Source organism: Oncorhynchus mykiss, chromosome 32 (genome assembly GCF_013265735.2).
Source record: "Oncorhynchus mykiss isolate Arlee chromosome 32, USDA_OmykA_1.1, whole genome shotgun sequence".
Lineage (NCBI taxonomy): Eukaryota > Metazoa > Chordata > Actinopteri > Salmoniformes > Salmonidae > Oncorhynchus > Oncorhynchus mykiss.
In genome coordinates, this window is record NC_050572.1 from 34,735,041 (window position 1) to 34,762,540 (window position 27,500).

Sequence of the window (27,500 nt, forward strand, 5' to 3'; positions counted from 1 at the left end):
CATAGCATAGTGTAGCATAGCCCAATTAAAACGCAGTGAGCAGTAATGCGGTCGATGCTACATGCCGTACCAAAGAGGTACCAATGAGATGCTAACGATTACATGCTTGAAATAATACTTTGATACTCCGAGAGGGCGGGGATGGAGGGGGAGGTTGAAAGGGTTCACTCGGGCTTAGTTCAAATATGCAACATCTAAATATAGCACCTAGAGTCTGCTACTTAACAGATTAAAATTAATTAAGCTTGCTTTTCCTGGCTCCAAAAAGGGAAATTAAATAAACTGGAACGGGGTCATGTTGGTTCTCAGATGTTTTTATGTACAGTAGAGAGAAGGTTTGTAAAACATGTATCCCTTTTCAGATATTGTATGTATAGCCTACAGACACTGTCTGTTTCAATCTCGCTAAAATGGGTGAAATGGTGTTTCAGTAGATTTTAGAGAGTCAAATCATTCCCAAGCTGATGTTCTACATGCTGTTCATAAAGGGAATACAACAGCTACAATTGTATAATATGCAATCTGAAAGGATTTAAAATGCTTTTCAATTCACAGCCAGTGGCTTACTGGTCATCTGGCTAGAGCCAGCATAGCAACAAACTGTTAAGCCGCGAACAGCAGGCTGCTATCAAATAGCCTCCTATAAATAGTGTTGGAGCCCAGATCTGATTCTGACTCTGGGGCATTTAAAAACGGAACAAGCCACCACAATCAGTAAAGACCTTACCAACCAGGGGTGATCGTTAAATCACCAGTAAGCATTTAGGGAAATCCTGTGGCCGTTAGTTATCCAAATGTGGTAGTAAACAATGAAGTTGTATTACAATGCTACACCTTCAAATCACAAAATGAAATGTTATTGGTCACATACACATATTTAGCAGATGTTATTGCGGGTGTAGCGAAATGCTTGTGTTCCTAGCTCCGACAATGCAGTAGTATGTAGCAATTCACAACAATACACACAAATCTAAAAGTAAAAGAATGGAATTAAGAAACATATCAATATTAGAACGAGCCATGTCGGAGTGGCAATGACTAAAATACAGTCAAATAGAATACAGTACATACACATGAAATGAGTAAAACAGTATGTAAGCAGTATTAAAGTGACCAGTGATTCCATGTCTATGTACACGGGGCAGCAGCCACTAAGGTGCAGGGTTGAGTTACCAGGTGGTAGCCGGCTAGTGATGGTCTTTGAAGCAACACACTGAATACACACACCAACACATCTGTGTCAAGCTTTTCCAGCTGCTATACTGCAAGAAAAAAAAGAGACATTAAAACTGCAAAAGGAAGAAATCGGAGTCTACTTTGTATGCAAACCTATTATATTTTTTCCTTTGATGTAAAAAAAAAAAAAAAAAAAAAAGACATCATGACCTGGAAGCAACTACTGTTCAAACCAAAAATACTTTATTGTGAGATGCAGTCATCTCCCAATGAATGTAATGACTGGGACTGCTGTAAATGGATGCCCTAGACCAGAACAGATAGATAGATATCCACAGCTATAAAAATGAATTTATTTTTGAATTGGGACTGGTGAACTGCAATCCACTGCAATACACCGTGCACTTATTCAATAGACCCTCTTGATTTAAGTTATAGGCCCTACTTGATCACATCTACAGTGTCCATTTTAGGACATTCATCACCCGTCTAGCTCCAACACAACATGCTCCTATGAACACCAAATACCTTATTTCACCTATACGAAGTCTATTGCACCATCCGAAAATGTGTTTTCCCTAGCACCTAACACGCTCTAGAGAGTGAACACTTGTTTTGGCTTGGGTACCCATTCTACTCGATTGTTATCTGTGTTCTGGCCTCAGTGGCTGGGTTCTTGGACCTCATTCTGGGTTTCTATCTGCATCACAGCACATACTAATAAGGTGCCTCTGCCTCCCCCCTCTCTCTCCCGTGTCACTGCAGAGAGGTTTGGATCACGGCCTGTCCAAATCTCTCTCTCTCTCTCTCTCTCTCTCTCTCCCTCCCTCTCTCTCTCCCTCACTCTCTCCATTTGGTCTCTCTGGTCACTGCACATAAAGATTTGGAGCATATGCCTCTCTCTCGTTCTCTCCCTCTCTCCCCCTATCCCCTCCCTCACTCTCTTTCTCGCTCGCTCTGTCATCTCCCTGCTTCCCTCTCTCTCCCTCCCTAGTCCTGTGCCTGTTTACTTTGATCCGTGCTCCAGGAGAGGAGCCAAATCCAGGGTGCTGTGGTGCACTCCCCCTGCAGCAGCCAGGAGCCCAGGGCTCCAGATGAGGTGAGCTGCTCTCCAGTGTGTAAAAGGAACAGTCGGAGCCTTCGCCTCCACTGCAGCTGCCACCCACTTAGTGCAGAAACACATTGACACACTCTGCCACTACATGGAAACCACACACTGTAGCTTATTTGCAGAGTTATGATTCGAGTAAAACAAAAGGCACTTGTACAGTGGACTGAATAAAGAAATACAACTGTGATACACACTCACACAGGATGGTACACATTGCTAGGCAACCAGGAGTGTGGAGAATTCCTTCCGGAAGAGGCAGCTACACCAGCTGACAAGCAGGAGCCTCGTTGCCGGAGTTACTTCACTCACACACTCTCTGCCTCTCGGACAAACATATTTTAGACAGCACACACTAAAACACACACATTCGCACACGAGAAAGCTTCACCTCACCTACCTCTGCAGAGGAACTAGCCCTCCCTGCAGCACTCCAGCACCAGTCTCCATAGCGACGGCCAATCCAGAGCTGAGGGGGGGGGGGGGGGGGAGAGTCAGTCATCTCTAAAGCAGAGCTGGCAGAGAAATTCCAGGAGTGGAGAAGTGTAGAATAAGGAGAGTGAAGGAGCAGGTGAGAGAGGGAGAGGAGGAAAAAGGCTCTGGGGCTCGGGCCGGGAAAGCAGAGGTCAAATCGAACCTGAAGAGAGGGAGAGGAGAGGAGAGCTGGGGTGTAGAAGTGAGAGGTTGCTGAAAGGCCTTGGGGTTCGATAGAACAGTTTCCATTTCCACCCCCCACACCACTGAATAACTGTCAAATCTCCACGTGGCTATACTCTACGTAACTGTCAACGTGTTATGACTGCTTATACAGTGCAGACAGTCTATACCTAGATTAGAGTCAGGACCTAATGCACATGCCTTTAAGAAAGAGTTGGGTTCCACCACTTAGTCAAATGTTGCCGGGATTCAATCAAAAGGCACAGTGTTGACAAACACACTGGAGTTAACTTTTAAAGGTAATTCACGTTTACCGAAAACTCCACGAATGCCGTTTGCTTGTGGACAATGCATCTGATTGAATCCCGGCCTGTGTGTAGGCCAACTGGTGATGTCATCCTGATAGTATGGAAAGTTTCTCTGACCCAGCAGGCCTCTGGAGGGATGGTTATATAGATTACAATTGCAGCTAGCGACACATCTATTCAACAGCGTACCAGAAGAACCTGGCAATTTCCTGGAGTTCCTGGGAACTTGGCCTCTTTTGACAGTTCAGTGTTTCAGGACAAAAACTGAGATTTTCTCCCGCCATTTAAAGATGTCCCATTGGTTTGCCACCCATGCCATCGAGAGACTGCAATAGGACAATTGATTTTAGTCACACAGAGCGCTGTTCTGTACATTGACATGTTGCGCATCAATTTTATTGGGCCACTATTTTCTGTTGTATAGATCGACAGAGAAGTCGAACATTGATATGTTCCAGCCGGTGGATTGATATGTAGTGCCTAAGCTTGAAATGTAACTGTACAGACAAGTCAAACTTGAGAACACAATCAAGACCTATTTCTTCTCTGTTGTTCGCAGTAAAAAAAAAAGAAAAAAAGAAAAACTTGTATCTCCACAGATATCGCAATGGGAGACATTAGCTGTAACTGCAGGCCACGGAAATGATGGAGTGTGTTGCCCTTTTAATATACCGCAGCTTAGATGTATTTAATCATGTTGATACTTAAAAGGGAAACGGGAGACACAACGATATACAAACAGTTCACCAAACGGTTAGTAAACGAGTTATAACAGGTAATAACCAGCGTATGACCTTCACGTCGTCGTGTTCCTTGGTCATTCACCAGTTTTCTCTATATCCTAACCCTCATGACTTATCGAAACACCTTGCTGTCAACTCTGCTCGGCGACATGCACGACAAATGTCAGGAGCCACATATCAACAAGCCCGACACATCAGACAGGCTCGCACCACATATATCCACCACACTGGTGATCACTTACACTGCCTACATTACATTACAGCCGGGCCTGAATAGGCACACATCACAGAATACATCAGTGGGATTTTCATCTCCAACTACAACCGTCGCTCATTAATGCCGGTCGGCCTTTGAATAGGATTCCGCACGCAACTCGATACCACCCTGAACAATTACAGGGCTGATTCGGTAATCAGCATGCCCGTGACATTTGGCTCACTCGGTATCGCGACAGCTTTTCCAGACCTGCCAGATATGCCGGCCTCCCACACCACCACGGCGATCGCTCATAGGGCCACTGGCACGCTCAGCTACAGTGGAGGAGGTGGCGGGTGGTGTTTGCTTGCGCTGTGCAAGGCCACACCGAGACATTTGGAGTGACATTCTCGTGCGGCGTCGCTGAGTCTCGGGGCTATGATGTGACAGGCTACCCAGCTTGACCCCCCCACCCGCCCAACACACACACACACACACCCACCCAATAGCACAGTGTTACAGGTTGGTTGTCAGGGAGATGGAAAATTCCTCAAAGGGGAGGCTAGGGGAGGCTAGGGGAGGAGGGGAGCCATCTTCCCTGGTTGTCAAAATGGTTCTTAATGAAAGCTGGGGGGGTGAAAGAGAGAGGGAGGGGGTGAGGAGTTAGTGGGGGGCAGGGGGTGTCCAGTAGGATAGGGGTTAAAGTGACGGGGAGAGAGGGAGAAAGTGAGAGACAGAAGGCGTTGCTTGTGGAGGTTTGACGAGAGGCGAAAATAGAAGAGAGAGAGGATTGGGAAAAAAGTGAGAGAGGAGAGAAGAAGTAACGGTGGAGATAGGGGTAAGGAGATGGGGGTACAGAACGAGCGAGAAAAAGGCGGGGGAGTGGTGGAGGTTGGAGAAGAGAAGAGAGGGGCACCACAGTGAGGGACCTTACGTCTGTTTTCCATTGAGGCATGGCACATCACACAGCCGTAATGAACGGGACCTCTCACCCAGTTCTGTAGGGAGCTGAGGGAGGCTTTGAAGAGCACAGAGACGGACATCCACACATGTAAAGACATTACACGACCCAGTGCCACACTCTCAAGTACGCGCTCCATGTCTCTCTTCAATTCTCTCAGGCCCAAACTCTTGCACACGCACACCAACGTCCACACGTGCATTCTCTCTTTGTAAATGATTAGACTGTCTACCTAGTCACACACACACTCATCATCGCAGTAAGACAATTATTTCCCTCACGTAATCTTCCTGTTCTCTACCCTCTATTTCTTTCACTTGGCGCCGTTCTTCCTTAAGCATATCCCTGCCTCAGTGACGACAAAACAACACTCCGTAGCGGTTTAATCAGTAGCAGGCCGAGGACTTGATACCGTGGTCAAAACACTGGCTTGCGTCTTAAATGGCACGCTATTCCCTTTATAGTCCCCTACTTTTGGCCAGGGCCCCTTGTCAAAAGTAGTGCACTAAAAAAGGAACAGGGTACCATATGGGACATAACCAGCGTGGTCTCCCACCACTAATGGTAGGGAACACATTTGTCCTCCGGCAGTGTTGTCAAGGACACTGTGAGGCCATGGTAATTGAAGGCGTTGCAGTGTGTCCACCACTTAATCACTGCTCTGGTGAAGAGCGTGAAAACTTGCCTTTGGCCCTGCTCTTATCGAGAAGGCTCAGATTCGGGTTTTCCTGCATCTAATACTATAACACATGCTCTACTAGATCCGAGATCAATTACTTTTTTATTTTATTTTTAGAAATGTATCCTCTTTTAGGGCGAAAATCAATGGCTTCGTCCAGACGAAGGAGGGTTCTTTGTTGTCAAACGTGAAATCAGCCTGTGCTACAGTCTCTATTGAACTGCAATCATATCAAATGTACAATCATTTACTTCACCTGGGAAATCAGAGCATTACATATTTGTATCAAGTGCAGCCCTGAAAGACTATCAAACTTTCCATGGTGAAATGGATACTGTGGTCAGAAAACAGTCGCTCCGGGAGTCCATGTGGATCTATCGTTTGAACCCATGTTGGTTAACACCTGGGCGATGCCATGCTGCTACTATTGACTGAACAGACGGCAGACGGAGTTGAGAGGGAACTGCTTGAAGCAATCCATGTTGACGAACAGCTGAACCAGCCCACTGGTCACAGGTGGCAGTGGGCCTCCATTTTATGATGTCTAATATGGTCTCGGTGGGGGGGGGGGGGGGGGGGGGGGGGGGGTAGCACCATCTTAAATGGCCTTAGTGCCTTCGTTGTACTTTCTGATGCTGTGAGAGTTCGATTCACTGTAGTTTCACACAAAGAGAAGATAGACAATTTTGACAACATACAAGACACCACAAAAGCTTTCTCAGTGAGTAAGGATGAATCTTTATTGGTGATTTCAGAAAAGCCAGACCACATCCCCCAGCATCCATATAGGCAGGATCAGTAGACATTACTGGTGCATTAGGGTAGTGGTGTGCTCATGGGATTTGTAGTTTATTTATAACAGTCACAACAGGTAGTAGTTTATAATCCACATTGGGAAGGGGAAATAGGCTGTGTACATTACCCGCAATGCCGTTTAGTAGCATACCATCATTGTGAGGATGGGCTACAAATGCCCACAAAAAGTTGTAGTAATCATACAGTATACAGACATGTAGAAAAATACAGCTGTTAAAAGTTTATAAGCTTCTGCAAACAAGTCCCAGGTATCAAAAAGTTGCTTCTTCGTCCATCAAAAGATGGGTGGTGTTAGAAGCCTGTGCTGGGAGATGTAGTTCAAATTCTTCCAGGTTTTGTTTTCTTCCTTCAAGTCCATAGTTTGTGGTTGTTTCCGCTTTTGTTACATTACAACACACACAGACAAGACTACAGCCCCCACAGTGCACCTGGATAGTCTCAGTGGATGGTGCCAATAGTGAACAGGCTCATGGAAAATAAAGTAGAGTAAAGATGGTCTTGAAAAATACAAGGGAGATAAAAATGAGAACTGCATTCCCACTTAAAAAGTCGTAGCAAGGAAAAGAAACAAGAGTAGTGATAATAACAACGACAACAACGACGATAATACTAGCAATAATAACTGTAATAGAGAGAAGAATAAAAAAGAACATTGAATTCTATGTCTGAAATCAACAAAGACCTTAAAATCCAGAACTGGTATAATTACAACCTCACTACCAAGGTGAGTTGGTAGTACGCAGTACAATTCCATCTAATTTTACCGAAATGTACTGCTAAAGTGGGCCAGCTCCAAAATGTATCCTGGTCAAACCGTAAAAAGAAAGAACAACTTCAGTAATCAAGATTTAGCGTAAGAGTTTTTTTTTTTTTTTATCCCCCAGAACACCTGAGAAATTGACAATGATTCCAATCATTTTATACTACATTTATATATTCAAGCCATGTATATTATTACATCTATAGTCACATGTTCAAGCATATATCATATACACACACATATCTAGTGAGAGATCAGTTTTCGTATTTAATTGTACATGTGTATGGTACATTAGGGTGTATTGTTTCACTGGGTAAAGTTGTTCAGGAAAGGTGTAGACACACTCTTCTGTGTGTCAATCTACATATATACGATTTCCTCTTACAGCACGATACGCAAAATAAAGAACAAACCAAGAAAATAAAAGGTATAGGTAGTTCAGTTACTATGTTGAGGTGTGTGTGTGTTCAGATGGAGGATCAGGATGAGCACCATGTATAGTCCGCACTAATAAGAAGAAGAATTGTAATCAAAGGTGAGGTGTGTTAACGGTCAGCATGCTCAGGTTCATGCTAAACCCTGCCAACTTAACCCGGGCCATCGATTCCAAACCAGTTTCAATTCGGTGTCACAATTCAAAATTGGATCAGAAGAGAGAGAGAGAGAGAGAGAGAGAGAGAGAGAGAGAGAGAGAGAGAGAGACGATGCTGTAGAAAGTGATGAAGTGTTGTGTGCTATCATACATGGCCCTGCGTTTCAAGGTCCAGCTTGCTGTCAGGGCCAAATAAGTGTGTGTGCGAGATAATTTGAGAGTGTGTGTGAGAGTACGTGCATGAATGTAATTTAATGTAAAAATGCATTTGTAGTCACTGGTCCAGCTTATTTGACTGTGTGGCTTGACATGTCTGTTTGCGGTGTGCGTCTGTGCCGAACATATTCACCCATCGACATGAATACCTGGCAACACATTTGAGCAATATTTATTCACAAATATCTATGTGGCTGCAGCTGTCCTCGCGATTGATCACTGACTGTAGCATTTCCATTTATTCTCTCTCTCGCTCTCTCTCAGTGCCAGACACACAATTAAAACGATTTAATTCCAGAAAGGAATCAAAGAGAAGAGAACAAATTAAAAGGGCAACTCCACCACTTTTCAAATTCACTTTCGCTATCTCCAACACAATACCAGTGTCAACATACATAACATGGCCAAGGGTATGTGGACACCTGCTCGTCGAAGATCTCATTCCAAAATCATGGCCATTAATATGGAGTCGGTCCCTCCTTTGCTGCTATAAGAGCCTCCACTCTTCTGGGAAGGCTGTCCACTAGATGTTGGAACATTGCTGCAGGGACTTGCTTCTATTCAGTCACCAGAGCATTAGTGAGGTCAGGCACTGATGTTGGGGCGATTAGGCCTGGCTCACATGGGGTTGAGGTCAGGGCTCTGTGCAGGCCAGTCAAGTTCTTCCACACCGATCTAGACAAAACATTTCTGTATGGAGCGCTTTGTGCATGGGGGCATTGTCATGCTGAAACAGGAAAGGGCCTTCCCCAAACTGTTGCCACAAAGTCGGAAGCACAGAATTGTCTAGAATGTCATTGTATGCTATAGCGTTAAGGTTCCCTTCACTGGAAGTAAGGGACCTAGCCCGAACCATGAAAAACAACCCCAAACCATTATTCCTTCTCCACCACCAAACTTTACAGTTGGCACTATGCATTGGGGCAGTTAGCTTTCTCCTGGCATCCACCAAACCCAGATTCGTCTGATATTGCTAATGGTGATGCATGATTCATCACTCCAGAGAACGCGTTTCCATTGCTCCAGAGTCCAATTGTGGTGAGCTTTACACCACTCCAGCCGACGCTTGGCATTGCGCATGGTGATCTTAGGTTTGTGTGAGGCTGCTTGGCCATGGAAACCCCCATTTCATGAAGCTTCCGAAGATCAGTTATTGTGCTGATATTGCTTCCAGAGGCAGTTTGGAACTCGGTAGTGAGTATTGCAACCGAGGACAGCACTCGGTGGTCCAGTTCTGTGAGCTAGTGTGGCCTACCACTTCGCGGCTGAGCCGTTGTTGCTCCTAGATGTTTCCACTTCACAATAACAGCCGTTGCAGTTGACCGGGGCAGCTCTAGCAGGGCAGAAATTTGTTTAACTGACTTGTTGGAAAGGTGGCAACCTATGACGGTGCCATGTTTAAAGTCACTGAGCTCTTCAGTACGGGCCGTTTTACTGCCAATGTTTCCTATGGAGATTGCATGGCTGTGTGCAAGATTTTATAAACCAGTCAGCAACGGGTGTGGCTGAAATATTTGGCTGTGTAGTGTATGTGAAAAAGGTGCATTTCTAGGTTTTGTAGAAAAATCTAGTTAAAAAGTTCTCCCCAATGACATCAAAAGTTTCAACATTTTAAAAACTGTGATTTTCAAAAACTGAGATTCGCGGTCACGCGGGGAGCTAGAAAATACTCTCCCTTGGGCTAAAAACTTGTTGCAGGTGATGTCATAAGAGAAGCATTTTTTGGGGGACCTTACTTCGTATCTTTTTAAGCACAGACAATAGGAACGTGATGTTCTCACATATGTAAACACTGGTTTGATGGTGGAGATGACGATAATGCGGTTGAAAAGAGGAAGAATTGCCCTTTAAAAAGTAAACTTGTCATTTTTTCCATTTTCATCATCTCCAGAACCACCCCAACATCAACATATGTGAAAAGTGTTTCCAATGACATCATCGGTGTGTATCATGTGATTTTAACCAATTACGAGTAGGCATTGCCTACTAATTGATTGATGAACTCATTGGAAACACTTGTCTTTTTTTACTACAAAACATAAATGCCCCATTTCCACATGTTAATGGTACTGGCGATGATGAACATGAAGAGAACATTTTTGAGAATTCCCTTTTAAGTGCTTCAACGAACCTAACAGAACAAAATTAAAACTATACAATGTCTTCGATCTGTCTATGTCCACAAACATTTACTAAGATAATTCTCCTCTCTTGCCGTCATGTTATCCCTGGATACAACCATTATACATTCTCTATGACGACCTCTGACCCCTCTATCTTAACGAGTTCAAAATATATCATTTACCAATCCATTTACCAATAGCCCCCATCTCTATACTAAACTCACCCATATATAAAATATACAAAATATTACTTCCAAAAACCCCTCTGAACTGTCCATCTTTGCAAATATAAAAATATACAGTTATGTTGAAATCTCTTTGCTTTCTTCTGTCCTGAACCACCTCTCCTAATCTTCCTCTTCTAGTTATACTGTAGCTCATGCTCTATTTTCTAGTTTGCCCACGTCTCCCTCCTTGCCCAGTACAGTTCAAAAATATACATGTTTTGTCATAGAAATAAAGTACACACCTGTCTTCCCCTGGCTTGTCTCCTTGTCTATAGCTTAAAAACATTAGTTGTCTTGTGATCTGTATGATTTGAACACCTCATTTGAGCGGGTGCACGTATGGCCCTGCGCATTACCCGGAAAAACACTGCAATGCACCTGATACAAAACACTGAATGACGTCGCGGCGCCCAAGTGACAATACCCGTCAAAGAGACACGGGGAGTGAAACCAGCATAGCACAGAATCACTAAATGGAGGCTGCACTCACGGCAACACTGCAGGCTACTCGCAACATGGACGCTTACGCAAGGTGTCATACGATGCTTACGCCAAGTCTACATAGGCCGTACGCGCACCCCCTCAAATAAAGGGCTGCCAATGTTGCCTTATACCCCTCTCTCCTCCTCCTCCACCGCCTTCCTCCTCTTCCTCCTCCTCCTCACAAGTCTCCGTGTCGACTCTCAAACTTGTTGAGGATGTTGCGGCACCGGCCCAGCTCCTTGCGCATGTCGGCCACTTCCTGTCTGAGAGCAGCGTTCTCTCGCTCCAGGAAGGCGGCGCGCACCGTGATCTGGTTCTCCTTGAGGCGCCGGGCGTCACGTGAGCGCTTGGCCGCCTCGTTGTTCTTGTAGCGCCGGCTCCAGTACTTGTCGTCCTGCAGGAGTCACCACAAAGTAGAGGCGTGTTGTGGGGGTGGGAGAGGAGAGAGGAAGGAGAGGGGCAAGAAGGCTCAGTTTTGTGATGGCGAGGGGGGCAGGGGGAGAGGGGTCACATCTGAGCATTGTATTTGCACACTTGAAGCATGTATATAAAGATTTGTATAAACGTTTGTGTTGAAATGACTGAAAAGTACACAGAGCCTTACTAATAATTCCATCACAATTAGCTACTCTACAGACAGCAATGTGATAGTTTCCTACCTTCTTACCATGGTGTTACATGCACATCTACATGCCAGTTCCATCAGGAATGTATAACTACTTCTTCTGCTCTACAATGAGCCAGAAAGATGAACGCATGCACCTCAATTACGTAATTAGTTCTAATTCATCGAATACAGCCTGTAAAAAAACCTGCACGTGCATTAAAAGGTAGACTCAGCAATATGACATCACACACAGCGATGAGGACCTCCTGCCTACAGACATCAGAATTGAAACTTGCCCCTTCCCAATGTGTGCCATCCATTGAGGAATGCCCACATTGTCATTCACTTAAGCAGGAAGTTGACCTGCTTTTTAGGATGACATTTTGTCAACTCTACCATTAAGCTTCTTATGTGCAAACTTCATTTAAAGACAAGAATTGTAAGAAATGTAGCACCTTCTGCTCGTCTGGCACCAGCATCTTGCGGGCCTTCTTGATCATGGGCTGTGGCTTGAGCTCCTCGTCCGAGAAGCGGTGCCTTCGCGGGTCGAAGGCTTCCTGGCCCGGCACGCTGGACAGCGCCACGTCCGCCGGGTCCGGGTCAAAGTTCACCATGACGTCAGCAGTGCCACTGGTGACCGGCGGGCCCCCTGGCGGCCCGGGGGGACAGGGAGAGGTGGTGGTGGAGGAGGGCGAGGAGAGGTCAGGAGGCCCTACTTGGCCACCTATATGGAGAGAGGCCAACAAAAACAAACTTGTGGTTGATCACATACCTCTCACCATGGCCAGGGTGAAAGGTCAAAGCCTCAAGCATGCCAATAATAAGGTATAGAGGATGAGTTAGTTCTGTGTATAAAGGCATCATCACATAACACATATGACGTGTTTATAAACAGGCTGCTGCACGGAGGTTGCAGTGTTACCGGTCAGCCGCCAGGTGGAAGCAGAGGCCACATCACTCCGTCAGTTTTGGAGTTGAGTTGGCAGCTGGCTGATCCAGGATAAGATGGCACCAAAGCCCAATCTTAATAACAACCATTTTGGGCAAAAGGTTGAAACCGATCCAAAAACAGTGTTGCTGGGTAAACAACCTTCTACATGCAGCTCTAAGCTTTCTTATGCCCCTTGCCATCTTTTACCTTTGGTCAAGGTCATTCTATTTTACCCTCACTCAGTAAAATATGCTTGATCTTCAAAGGAGTAGTTCACTATTTTACAGCTTGATGTTATATGGTTGCTCACCCTGAAAGTAATCTATGGGCCAAGATAACTGAACCATTGATTCGTTTTTCTTTAAACAGCCACTACAAAATTCAGCTAACCATCAACTCCATATTTGGTTTGATGCTACTTAAAATGTGATTTAAAAAAAATAATACACGCTCACATGCCCCCATCACTTCCATTGATTGTTAGTTTGTGGTAGTTAAAGTTAGCTGAAGTTTTTAGTGGCTGTTTAATGAAACAGTATCTGCTGGGCCATAGATTACGTTCACGGCGAGGAACAATCATCAAGTTGTAAAATACACCTATAATATATTTCTTTTGTATACTTAATAGCAATACAAGTACATTTTCCAGGTAACAATTCTGAGCAGGGTTGTTGGCAACGATTGTTTGATTGCGATTTGTTTTTAGAAAACACTTGAGGAAATAGAAATGCTGAAATGGAATGTGCTTTAGGAAGTGTTACATAAAATGCGCTCCCCCGTCCTCTCACTACATAGCCACCACAAAGACAGTTCCCTACAATACCCCTCCAACACCTACCCCACCCCCCATACTCCCTCTATCTTCAATTTAAAATATACACAAGATCCTTCCTTCATAAGTATCCAAAGGACAAACCACTCTGCATCACGTTCTTCCTCCCTCCTTCAGAAAATAACACAGAGAGAGCACAGCTGTCTAAAGCAGCCCCCCCCCCCCACCACCACCACTACCACACACAAACAATAAACCTCACCTTTCATTTCATAGCAGTCTTTCCCTCAGTCCTTATGTCAACAACATGTCATTCTGAAATGTTATGTCACAATGTTGTTCAGTGTGTAAAAATGGTATGGCGACATGGTGGGGATATCTCTGCAACGTAAATCTCTCGGCTTCTTTATGGAAGGCTAGTCTTATGCAATATTATGCTCTCTCTCTCTCTCTCTCTCTCTCTCTCTCTCTCTCTCTCTACTTTACTCCCTCTTTATGCCTCGCTCCCTCCAACCCCTCCCCTTGCTCTCTCGCGCCATTGCTCTCTGCATCGGCACGTGACACAACGCCTGCACATGGCCCAAGCGTGTGAGAGAGGGAGTAAGGGGGAGGGAGAGACAGAGTGAGAGGTTTTAAAACATGCAAGGAGAACACTCAACTGGGCTCTCTCGTTTCTACTGTATTGCAGAGTCTTTCTTAACCCTTTCCTCTCCACGGGTCATTCAAATGATTTATTGTGCTAAACATTTCTACAATTGATTCCGGAATTTGATCATTTCTCTAAGCACTCGACTGTATTCCCTGGTCTGTAACTCATCTATATATTTTGTTCTTCGTAACGTTAGTCTGTTTGTGTAGAAGGGATTTAGCAGATCTGTTTCGGTCCGGTGTGAACGTTGTCGTCAGAAAAATAGAAAGGGACACGTCATTTGAAAGCTACAGTAATTGTCTTTTTGGAAATCAAACTCAAATCGTACTGCTGGCGATGTCATAAGAGTATGCAAAGTAGGTCTAGTGATGGAAAAGGGTACACCCTGATGGACATTGTAAAGCATGTGCTTGTAGTTTTGAAAACCAAATGCACTTTATGGTGGGAGTATACAATATTATGCGTTTATTAGAAATTGCCACCAGAGGGTGTCAGAGTTTAAGAGGTTAATTACGATAAAACCAGGTGCCAAAACAAAGGGCCCTGAATCGTCTACTGGACAAGTTGTTTGAGACTATACCCTGTCTTTTTACCCTTTGTATATAGCTTCTGCTTGTTTTTGTCCCCTGTCCCTTGATCATCTTCTGCTAGCATCAAGCCACCAATTTCGCACTAGACGGGGGATTTTTGTATTTATCAATGCACAGTGAGGCGTTTGTACTTTGGAATAAAACATAAAGCAGTTCCATTGGTCCTCCTAAATATTTGTTTTTGCCTTGGAGCTTCACAAACTGCCGTGTTTTCCCCCGCCAACCAAGGCCGACATGGGGCATGTTGAGGAAGGTGCAACTACTGCAATGACCGTTTCAGTCATCTTGTGACATTGTCGATCTTGTGACATTGCTCAGACACACACCAACGCAAAACACGCAAACATATGGTGAAAAATAATCCCTCACCTACACACCGGGGGTTGGAACCGGTACAAGGCACAGAAATGGAACCTGGGCCTCCCGCGTGTCTCACGGAGGTTAATGGCACCGCATCACAGTGCTTGAGGCATCACTACAGACCCGGGTTCGATCCCAGGCTGTGTTAAAGCCGGCTGTGGTCAGGAGACCCATGAGGCGGCGCACAATCTGGGTTAGGCCGTCCGGGATTTCCTTGTCCCATCGGACTCTAGCGACTCCTTGTGGCGGGCCAGGCGCCTGCAGGCTGACCTTGGTCGCCATCTGGACGGTGTTTCCTCGGACACATTGATACGGCTGGCATCCGGGTTAAGGAAGCAGTGTGTCAAGAAGCAGTACAGCTTGGCAGGGTCGTTTTGAACAGAAACAGTATATTTCTCTCCCTGGTCGGAGAGAATGGCTCTCGACCTTCGCCTCCATAGGGGAGTTGCACCAATTGGATATCATGAAATTGAGGAGTAAAAGGCGTAAAAGTACAAATATATATTTTTGGGATATCATGAAATTGGGGAGTAAAAGGGGTAAAAGTACAAATATATATTTTTTGTATAATATATATATATATATACATATATATATATATACACACATATATATATATATATATATATATATATATACACACACATATATATATATATATACACACACATATATATATATATATATATATATATATATATATATATATATATACATATATATACACACACACATATATATATATATATATATATATATATATATATATATATACACATACACACAGTGGGGCAAAAACATATTTAGTCAGCCACCAATTGTGCAAGTTCTCCCACTTAAAAAGATGAGAGAGGCCTGTAATTTTCATCATAGGTACACTTCAACTATGACAGACAAAATGAGAAAAAAAATCCAGAAAATCACATTGTAGGATTTTTTATGAATTTATTAGCAAATTATGGTGGAAAATAAGTATTTGGTCACCTATAAACAAGCAAGATTTCTGGCTCTCACAGACCTGTAACTTTACAAGGCTCCTCTGTCCTCCACTCGTTACCTGTATTAATGGCACCTGTTTGAACTTGTTATCAGTATAAAAATACACCTATCCACAACCTCAAACAGTCACACTCCAAACTCCACTATGGCCAAGACCAAAGAGCTGTCAAAGGACACCAGAAACAAAATTGTAGACCTGCACCAGGCTGGGAAGACTGAATCTGCAATAGGTAAGCAGCTTGGTTTGAAGAAAAATCCCAGAACCACACGGGGGGACCTAGTGAATGACCTGCAGAGAGCTGGGACCAAAGTAACAAAGCCTACCATCAGTAACACACTACACCGCCAGGGACTCAAATCCTGCAGTGGCAGACGAGTCCCTCTGCTTAAGCCAGTACATGTCCAGGCCCGTCTGAAGTTTGCTAGAGAGCATTTGGCTGATCCAGAAGAAGATTGGGAGAATGTCATATGGTCAAATAAAACCAAAATAGAACTTCTTGGTAAAAACTTAACTCGTCGTGTTTGGAGGACAAAGAATGCTGAGTTGCATCCAAATAACACCATACCTACTGTGAAGCATGGGGGTGAAAACATCATGCTTTGGGGCTGTTTTTCTGCAAAGGGACCAGGACGACTGATCCGTGTAAAGTAAAGAATGAATGGGGCCATGTATCGTGAGATTTTGAGTGAAAACCTCCTTCCATCAGCAAGGGCATTGAAGATGAAACGTGGCTGGGTCTTTCAGCATGACAATGATCCCAAACACACCACCCGGGCAAGAAAGGAGTGGCTTCGTAAGAAGCATTTCAAGGTCCTGTCGTGGCCTAGCCAGTCTCCAGATCTCAACCTCATAGAAAATATTTGGAGGGAGTTGAAAGTCCGTGTTGCCCAGCAACAGCCCCAAAACATCACTGCTCTAGAGGAGATGTGCATGGAGGAATGGGACAAAATACCAGCAACTGTGTGTGTGAAAACCTTGTGAAGACTTACAGAAAACGTTTGACCTCTGTCATTGCCAACAAAGGGTATATAACAAAGTATTGAGATAAACTTTTGTTATTGACCAAATAGTTATTTTCTACCATAATTTGCAAATAAATTAATTAAAAATCCTACAATGTGATTTTCTGGATTTTTCTAATTTTGTCTGACATAGTTGAAGTGTACCTATGATTAAAATTACAGGCCTCTCTCATCTTTTTAAGCAGGAGAACTTGCACAATTGGTGGCTGACTAAATACTTTTTTGCCCCACTGTATTTGCCGAGGTTTCAGGACTTCTGACACCATGTTAAGATCTTAGTCAGATATGACTGTACTGCGCAGCAGAACACGAGCAAATGGCTCAGCTTCAAAACGTTAGTGATTAATTTAGCGATACCCGAGCCCTACTCGTACGTTAGTTATTGATGAAAAAAAAACAGGCCTTAACCCGATGTATAACGTTGGGGCCCGTCGGGCTCGGCTCAGGTAGCAGAGCTCTACTACTAACCATGTAGGCACTCGGGCCCTCCCATCATGCCTGGCAGTCCGTTTGGTGGCAGCGGCACATTGTCCAGGCCCAGCAGCGAGGAGGAGGAAGATGAGGAGGACATGGAGGACGATGAAGAAGAACATGGTGGAGGGGATGACGGCGGGCACTGGGAGCTCTGGTTGGGCACGGCCGACTGCAGGGAACTCTGCGAGGGCACCTGGGCGCTGGCGCTCGAGCCGTTGCCACCTTTGTTGTGCATGGCCATGCCGTTCTCAGTCAGGAACTCCTCCAGGTCCATGTACTGAAGCTGGAAGAGGCCCCCGTCGCTGCAGGGCAGCGTGCGCTCCCACAGATGGGGCCCCAGGAAGGCCGACTGGGAAGGCCGGCCACCTGGACCTCCACTCATGGAGTCCTCGTCTGAGTCCTGGGGTTTGTCTTTATCTGTTAGTGGGAGATGGGGAGAAAGAGATAGAAAGGAGATGGAGAAAGAGAGCGAGCGAGATGGAGAGAGAATAAATGAAAGAGAACAATTGGAGGAAAAGGGGAGAGAGCGAGAGAGGGTCATTGAGTGCAAAAATCCAGCCTGTTCAGTGTTCATCACTGCTGTCGCTTATCATCACATAATCTGCCTGGGAGCCATTGTGCCTTCAACAGCTCTGCATGCAACCAACCGCCATTACATGGTTGATTCAGCAACAGTGTCAGCAGTCTTCCCATCCACACACAGGCTGGCTGAGAAATGTGAGTAAGGGTGTGAGATGCTATGCTAATATCATGAAGGTGAACTGAAATGCTACTCTGACATCATGAAGAGGAAGTGAGATGCTAAGCTAGCATAATGAGGAAAGAGAGAGATGCTAGGCTAACATAATGAGGGAGTGAGATGATACACTAACATTATTAGCGGAGGTGGCATCGTCTCGTGTCTCAGCCCTCACTCCCTTGAATTGGCAGCTTAGCGAGGGTAATAAGGGGAGGCGAGAGCCATCACATTAATGAGCAAGGAGAGGGGGCTCCAAAATGGGGGATGACTATCAGTGTGACACTGCTAAGAGCTAGGCAGAGGAGATCAGATAGAGGGTTGAAGGGGTAGGGAAAAGGGTGACAGGGCTGATTCATAGTGTGATGATCACACCAGGGCTGTACTGGCCAGCACAGCGCATTATTGTCAGCACACACACACGCCCACACACAGTTTTGGAAGTGAGATAGAGAGGAGAGAGACATGCAGAGGGAAGGGAGAGGAGAAAAAAAGGGAATGCAAAATAAGCCAGACAGACAGGAGAGATGATAGAGAAGAGAGGAGACATGAGAGGAGTGAGAGGGGTGAAAGGGAGGAGAGAGGAGAGAAAAGCAATTCAAAAATCATAAATAGACAGGAGAGAGGCGAGATGGAACAGAGGAGTAATTAGGGAGGAGAGGATGGAGACAGAAAAAGAGGGAATGAATATAAGAGGAGATGTGGTGATTAGGAAGAGGAAAGGGAAGAGGAGACTAAAGAGATTCAAATAGGAGGAGAGATGGATGACAGAGCGATATTGGTGGATGAGGGGAAATATAGGAGATGAGAATAAAGAGGGTGAGAAGGAAGAGAAAGAAGAGGGAGTGGAAATAGGAGTAGTGATGGAAGAGAGGAGAGAAAAGGATAGGCAGAGAGATATGCAATACAAAGAAAAGAAGTGGGATGAGGAAAGAGATAGAAGTGAAGGGGGATTGAGGGAGATGTGACAAGTGCAAGAGGAGTGAATGAGGGGGATTTGGTAAATGTGCTAGAGGATGGAGAGGATGGAGAGGCGGACAGAAGAGGTAGGAGAGGAGCGATACGCACAGCGAGTGGGTGTATATGAGGGTGTCGAACAAAGCAAGCAAGCCGACCAGGGAGAGAAATATACTGTTTCTGTTCAAAGTAAAATGCATCATGCATCGAAGCCACAGGCAAGCAAATATGTTGGATGCAAAAAACACTCAAGACTCCATCTCATGTAATAAAGCCCTTCTCCATCCCTTAACATTAGTGATGCACCCCGACTATGCATGCTCTAATGGTGAACTTGATGCTGGTAGGTCCTTTGTGCCCTGACTCCATTGGAGGAGCTGTCAGTCTTGGTCAGCGTCACCTCTTACACAAAGATATCCATGAAAATTGTGGAGGCTGCTGTTCAACTCTATAGCCACCAGGGGGAGGCTGTTAGTCAATGTGATTGTTGTTTGTGTACAGACAGCAGCTGACTAAGGTTGTGACATCCCTTTAACCTAAACGTTAAGTTCCTTATTTTAGGGGACTAGCTACAGAACTGTTTCGCCTGCACAGACTGGAATATGTTCTGGGACTCTTCCAATGGCATTGAGGAGTTTACCACATTAGTCACCGGCTTCATTAATAAGTGTTTCAATGGCGTTGTGCCCATAGTGGTCATACGTACATTTCCCAACCAGATGCCATGGGTTACAGGAAACATCCGCACTGAGCTAAAGGCTAGAGCTGCCGCTTTCAAGGAGCTTATAAGAAATCCTGCTATGCCTGCCGACGAACCATCAAACATGCAAAATGTCAATACAGGACTAAGATCAAATCCTACAGCACCGGCTCTGATGCTCATCAAGTATCAAGTTCACCATTAGAGAATGCATAGTCGTGTCTTAATGGATTACAAAAGGGAAACCTAGCAGAAAGCTGCCCAGTGACATGAGCCTACCAGACGAGCTAAATGCCTTCTATTCTTGTTTTGAGGAAAGCAACACTGAACCATGCGTGAGAGCACCAGTTGTTCCGGACGACTGTATGATCACACTCTCCATAGCCGATGTGATAAGACCTTTAAACAGGTTAACATTCACAAGGGACAGACAGATTACCAGGACGCGTACCCAGAACATGCGCTAACCAGCTGGCAAGTGTCCTCACTGACATTTTCAACCTGTCCCTGACTGAGTCTGTAATACCTACATACTTCAAGCAAACCAACATAGTCACTGTGCCTAAGAACACTAAGGTAACCTGTCTAAATGACTACCGCCCCGTAACACTCACATCATAGCCATGAAATGCTTTGAAAGACTGGTCATGGCTCACATCAACATCATCCCAGAAACCCTGGACCCAGTCCAATTTGCATACCGCCCCAAACAGATCCACAGATGACACAATCTCTATTGCACTTCATACTGCTCAATCCCACCTGAACAAAAGGAAGAATGCTGTTCATTGACTACAGCTCAGTGTTCAACACCATAGTGACCTTCAAGATCATCGCTAAGCTAAGGATCCTGGGACTGAACCCTCCCTCTGCAACTGGATCCTGGACTTCCTGACGGGCTGCCCCCAAGGTGGTGAGGGTAGGCAACAACACATCTGCCACGCTGACCCCCCTGCGTGATAACCCACGACTGCGTGGCCGTACAAGTCTCCAACACCATCATTAAGTCTGCCGACGGGGCTGTAGTAGAGCGGGTCGAGAGCTTCAAGTCCCTCGGTGTCCACATCACTAAGAACCTATCATGGTCCATTCACACCAACACAGTTGTGAAGAGGGCACGACAATGCCTCTTCCCCCTCAGGAGGCAGGAGTCTGAAAAGATTTGTCATGGGCCCTCAGATCCTCAAAAACTTCTACAGCTGGACCATTGAGGGCATCTTGACTGCCTGCATCACCGTCGGCATCCGACCACACGGCGCTACAGAGTGTTGCATATGGCCCAGTGCATCACTGGGGCCGAACTCCCTACCATCCAGGACCTCTATACCAGGCGGTCATAGCCGCAGGAATTAGGGGGTTGCAGCACCCCCCCCCCCCCCCCTGAAAAATCTAAATTATATTTGAAATAAATAATTTTTTAGAAAAGTAGTGCACTGGGCATTTAATAGTCCTGCATTATTAGACCAATATAGCCGTCTGCAGTGCCAGCACAGGCAAAAAAGTTTAGTCCAGCCCCACCCCAACTACTTCCCACGGCTATGCAGGCAGTGTCAGAGGAAGGCCCTAGAAATGGTCAAAAACTCCAGCCACCCAAGTCATAGACTCTTCTCTTTGCTACAGCACGGCAAGCAGTACTGGAGCACCAAGTCTGTGATCAAAAGGCTCCTGGACAGCTTCTACCCTCAAGCCACAAGACTTCTGAACAGTTAATCAAATGGCTACCCAGACAATTTACATTCAAGCCCTCTATTATTTATTTCTCAGTTGTTTTGCACTCACACTCCAACACACACATTACATACACTCACACATGCATATTGACGCCACACACACACACACGCTGCTTCTACTCTGTTTATTATATATCCTGATTGACTAATCACTTTTCCTCCTACCTACTTGTACATACTATATTACTTCAATTACCTCGTACTACTGCACATTGACTCGGTACTGGTACTCCTTATATATAGCATCGTTATTGTTTTAATTGTGTTACTATTTCCTTTTTTATTTAGCAAATATTTGTCTTTTTTTTATTTATTCTGCACTGTTGGGAATGTCCTTTAAATTAAGCATTTCACTGTTAAGTCTGCACGGGTTGTATTTGGCGCATGTGACCAATAAAGTTTGATTTGACTCAAAGTTCTGGTTGTCCTGCTTCACGTGCTGCTCTCATCTGAGATGCAGTATGTGAAATCTGACACCATATTTGCATAGGCAGGAAAAATGTGTCGCTCCCTATCTAAACAAAGGATCGATTTCCTCTGGCTGCGAAGCTTGCAGCTCGACTTACAATGAATACAGCATATGAAACAGGTGATTGCAGAAAAAAATATATATCTCACTGTGATGTTCTCAGATGGACTTAGAGCTCTCAACATGAAAAAAATACAAAATAATTTAGAACAATATAAACAAGACCACTTTCTCATCGTCATCAGTTATATGAAATGGTGGCAATTTTGTTCTGTCACGAAGTATGATCATTTTTATTTTACAGCAATACGAAATATTAAATAAGTCATTAATCATTTGTTACTATATTTAGAATGCATTTTAACTTTTGTTGAATAGGAAATAAATCATACATGATTTTTCATATTTTCATCATATTGTGAACTGTGAACACCTCAGGATTTTATAACTACTTGCCAGAAAGGTGAGATTTTAATATTTCTAGCGGTAATGACTATTGCTTATGGCCTTCATGATAAATAACTACTTTTGGGTACATCTATTTTTTTTTTTTACATTACATTTAACAACCTTCCCTGTCCCCACCCTTAGTTAACATTTGACCATTTACAATGTGTGTGTTTGTTGGATTGAGAGCTCGGTGTACACTGAGTGTACAAAACATTTGGAATACCTGCTCTTTCCACTGACCAGGTGAATCCAGGTGAAAGCTATGATCCCTTGATAAATCCACTTCAATAGATTTTATTTATTATTTAACCTTTTATTTAACTTAAGAACAAATTCTTATTTACAATGACGGCCTAACCCTAGTGGGTTAACTTCCAGGGGCAACTTCCTTGTTCAGGGGCAGCTCTGGGATTCGATCTAGCAACCTTTTGGTTACTGGTCCAACGCTCTTACCACTAGGCTACCTGCCGCCCCATACAAAATATGAAGGGCCTTTAAGCCTTGAGACATTGATTGTGTATGTGTGCCATTCAGAGGGTGAATGGGCAAGACAAAAGATTAAAGACCTTTGAACGGGGTATGGTAGTAGGTGACAGGTGCACCGGTTTGAACGTGTCAAGAACTGCAACTCTGTTGGGTTTTTCCATTTCAAAAGTTTCCTGTGTGTATCCAGAATGGTCAATCACCCAAAGGACATCAAGCCAACTATGGGAAGCATTGGAGTCAACATAGGCCGGCATCCTTTTAGAACGCTTTGGACACCTTGTAGAGTCCATGCCCCCAACGAATTGATACTGTTCTGAGAGCAAAAGGGGCTGAAACTAAAATATGTTCCTAATGTTTTGTACACTCAGTGTAAAATCAATATCATGAGATATGTCCTTAATGAAGGATAAACACACTAATGTTCTATGCTGTGTATGTGTTGTTGCTGACAACAAAAATATGAACCTATTGCCATAATAAGTAACGCAGAATACAAGTTAATGAATGCTTTATACAAGTTAAAGAATGCTTTATATTTATAAACATAAAACCAAGCCAACGAAATGAAAACAAAGTTTGCAGGCCACTCTGTGTGTGTGTGTGTACTTATTTTAATATTTGTTATGCATATACTGTCCCCTTCCTTCCTGCCCTCACCACACAAACCTCACCTTTCATTACACAGCAGTCTTTCGCTCGCTGGTCAACCTTGATGGGCAGCTGTAGGAGAGTCTTGAGGCTGGCCATGGAGTTCAAGTGTCCGCCGGTCGGAACACTGCCCGCAAGGTTACCAGTGCCGAACTGTGGGCTCGCTCCAGCTGGGAGGTCGGGCGGTAGGAGCTGTGTGAGCGGCCTAGACATGATTGGGATGGTCGTTGATTCCCACGGTGGAATGAGCGCTGAATTTATCCGATTAATCCACAAAACGATTGGACTGGCTGTTAGCGGGTTCACAGCAGTGACGATTAAAAAGGTGGACAGCTGAATACACACTGCTAGACCGACTGTTATTTACCTCATTCGAAAACCGAATGTTAGCCTATCTATCTAAATATGCATTAAGAAAGTGCTAGAGAATAGTACAATTCGACATGACAAATATAATTTGATATCAACAATAAACTATTGCTATTGCTCTTCCAACTTTCCATGAGAAAATCAAAAGTGAAAATGAGGTCCTCAAAAATATGTTCATGGTAAAAATGTGTTTTATTCAATAACCTTAACAAATGCAATGTGCCCTTTAAGAGTTAATCACTTATCCCAGCCTCTATCTATGAGATAAACAAAGTTGCACGTCAGCGCTCAGATTTCGCCAAAATGCCTTGCTTGATGATGTCCGTTTAATTGAGAATAGGCATCAAACCGAGTTGATTTTCTTCTTGACCTGGACAAAAATAAAACAAACAAACCTGAGGGTTGTCCATGGAGTAAAATGGATTATGGAGCGGTACCTAGAAATCCAATAATAGAGAAAATAAGTGTGGGCGGGGGGTGATAGGAGGAAAAAAAAGTCGTCGTCAAATAATATCCAACATGAGTAGGATAGGTGTTGAGGTCTCGTTTTTCCTTTCCCTACTTAGTCGTTCTCGCTACCTCAGTCTTTCTCTCTCGTTATTTTTGTCGTTTACCTTCTTTCCCTGCCTTTCTGTAGGCTACGAGCAAGGATGCAACCGAGCACCGCAAGAGTCAGCTGGAACGAACACGGGCCGCTCTCGTGACATCAGCGCTCACAGGGGATTGGCGCTGGGGGAGAGGCTGATCAATATTCATGATCTACAACTCCGAAAACGCCCAAAACGACATTAATGAGCACCACCCCTTCATAAACAAACCAGTCAGAGGGAGTTGTCGATTACTGTAACCAAACCACGCCGACTTGAACAATTCGCCCTCTGCATAACTTTTAATGTAACCAATGGATGGAACACGTGGTTGACCTTAATGTCAGTCATAAAGCTAAACTAGTAACCACGAGATGAATGGACCAATGTACATACATATCTGATTAAGATCACGGGTCCTGTATGTTACACACAAACTCCACAACTGTAACCAATCCTAAACCTACACAAGAATGGAATTGCTTTGCAATGTCCAGTACCCTCTGATTTATTTAAAAAAATGTTACTATTAAATTCCTTGTAGACTACTTGGGGTGTGGACTAATCTCTGTAATTTCAAGGATCCGGAAACCAAATTCAACAAATCATTAAAATCATCATTATCAATATTTTTGCATTTAATCCGGCAAAAATTGTGAAAGTCTGTGTTTTGGCCGACACAAAATATCTATCTCCCTACTACCTTAAAACCGATTCCTGCACTCGAAGGGAGCACATGGCCCTGGCACGCGCGGATAATGCCTACCAGCGATTGGTTCAAATTAGGTTAGTCTCTGCCCTTCGCAGAACGCTATTGGACAAAACTAGGTCATTGGCTCCGCCCAAAGATTTCCCCATGGTACGGCCGCGTGAGACAGAGGCGAAGTAAAACAGGCAAGTGAGCCCAGTGAGATTGAACGGATTAGTGTTTCATTTAGCAAGATTCAGAGATCATACGGAATTTGCTTTAAAGTAATTGGTGACCACCGCACAGTGTAAAAGTTTTGCTTGATCATTTCCTTATTATAGTATTCCAATAATGACAATAGGCTATTAAAACTTGACCCAACTAATACATTAATTATAGCCTAATAATGAGCATCAACACTTAAAATATATATATGAAAGGTACTTCTCTATATTAACTACCCCTCTAGTTAATATTTGCTTTGAAAGTTAAATACAATTTTGCCTTGATAGTAATAACTTCCCATTTAATCTGTCACACTTCTGAAGTACAACAGTGTGATTGGTGTGCTATTTTACAGAATTTAAAAACATGCTTCTGAGGAACTGTGTTTAGGAAAAGTAGACCATATCATCAAATCCACATCACAACTCTCACAATTTATGTTTTAAATGACAGACAGACATTAATGCTCTGTATTATTTATATTACTATTCACATGGAGCCTTTCAAAAAAGTAGGGGATATGTTAGGATTTGAATTAAATGAACAACATGGATTGTCTGCCTTGATAATCCCAAATTTGAGTGGTTAGAATTTCCTAATGCATTTGATTTTATATTGTCATAAATTAAACAATAACCTGTCACAATTTATTAACTTCAATTTCAAAATATGCATTAGACCTACAAACCACTAGATGGAGGCGATACTGCTGTTTTCAAGAGCAAACACAAGGCAAAAACACACTCAAAATATATGGACAAATTATTCACACAGAATAATCACTCCTTGACTTGTGTATATGGTGTGAATTGTTATAGGATGGATACGTTCAATGTGCATGTATAACTTCATTTCTTTATGTATATTGCAATGTTTCTCATACACAAAATATTCCCCTCCGTGTCCCTGGTCATGCATGCTTCATAAAAGGGCCTCATATGGCCATCTAGAGGACACTGAATAGTAATACACAAATCATTTTCTAACCACAAATGCATGGCTGTTCTCCCAACAGTAATCAAATGTTACTGTGCATTTAATGTGTATCTATCTAATCTGCAGTTTTGACTGCAGATTCACACCCTTTACCCTATGAGAAACTGACATGTGTTTAATGCATGCCCTGCAAACAAGTGACAAAATACAGTATATTAAAAAATAAAGAACTTTCTGAAAGGAGAATTCTAGCAAATACACACATAAGCAATCTTCCAGAACAGCCGGTTGTGAGTCTGAAACAGCCGTACTCATCCTCAAGGATTTTTTCCACTCTGTTTCTAAATGGAGCATGGAATGTGCCAACAAGTGAGCAATAAACATCTCTGCAGTGTAAGGACAGCGCACTGGGGCACCAAGTGTGGAGGACCTGGCAATTCTGCCATTCTTCTGATCAACATACAGTGCATTCGGAAAGTATTCAGACCCCTTGACTTTTCCACGTTGTTACGTTAGCCTTATTCTAAAATGAAATATATACGCTACCGTTCAAAAGTTTGGGGTCACTTAGAAATGTCATTGTTTTTGAAAGAAAAGCTCATTTATTGTCGATTAAAAAAACATCAAATTGATCAGAAATACAGTGTAGACATTGTTAATGTTGTAAATGACTATTACAGCCGGAAACGGCTGATTTTTAATGGAATGTCGACATAGGCCCATTATCATCAATCCTGTGTTCCAATGGCACGTTGTGTTATCTAATCCAAATGTATCATTTTAAAAGGCTAATTGATCATTAGAAAACCCTTTTGCAATTATGTCAGCACAGCGGAAACTACTCTGATTAAAGAAGCAATAAAACTGGCCTTGTTTAGACTAGTTGAGTATCTGGAGCATCAGCATTTGTGGGTTCGACTACGGGCTCAAATTAGCCAGAAACAAAGAACTCTCTTCTGAAACTCCAGTTATTACTCGGCAGAAAAGCGCAAACTTCATTAAATAGTACCCGCAAAACACCCGTCTCAACGTCTCAGACTGGCCAATAAAAATAAATAATGAAGATGGG

General features: G+C 43.8%; 1 protein-coding gene across 1 annotated transcript; it reads right to left on the reverse strand.

The window, feature by feature from the left end:
* Positions 1-9,966: 9,966 nt before the first annotated feature.
* Positions 9,967-27,029, reverse strand: LOC110489295 (hepatic leukemia factor). Its single transcript, XM_036970639.1, has 6 exons — positions 24,610-27,029; positions 24,391-24,432; positions 23,650-23,916; positions 17,445-17,867; positions 12,108-12,376; positions 9,967-11,439 (listed from the first exon to the last, which is right to left on the reverse strand). Exons 3-6 carry the CDS (start codon positions 23,837-23,839, stop codon positions 11,224-11,226), a joined length of 1,098 nt encoding a protein of 365 aa, XP_036826534.1. The 5' UTR covers positions 23,840-23,916; positions 24,391-24,432; positions 24,610-27,029; the 3' UTR covers positions 9,967-11,223.
* Between the last annotated feature and the right edge of the window lie 471 nt (positions 27,030-27,500).

Bases quoted from the DNA above. Each gene is read 5' to 3' on its own strand.
- LOC110489295 (XM_036970639.1), bottom strand. From the start codon at position 23,839: ATGTCTAGGCCGCTCACACAGCTCCTACCGCCCGACCTCCCAGCTGGA. The intron at 12,377-17,444 runs GTTAGTAGTAGA...CTCTCCATATAG, and splicing joins AGGGCCCGAGTGCCTACATG to GTGGCCAAGTAGGGCCTCCT. The intron at 11,440-12,107 runs GTGCTACATTTC...TGACTCCTGCAG, and splicing joins TGGTGCCAGACGAGCAGAAG to GACGACAAGTACTGGAGCCG.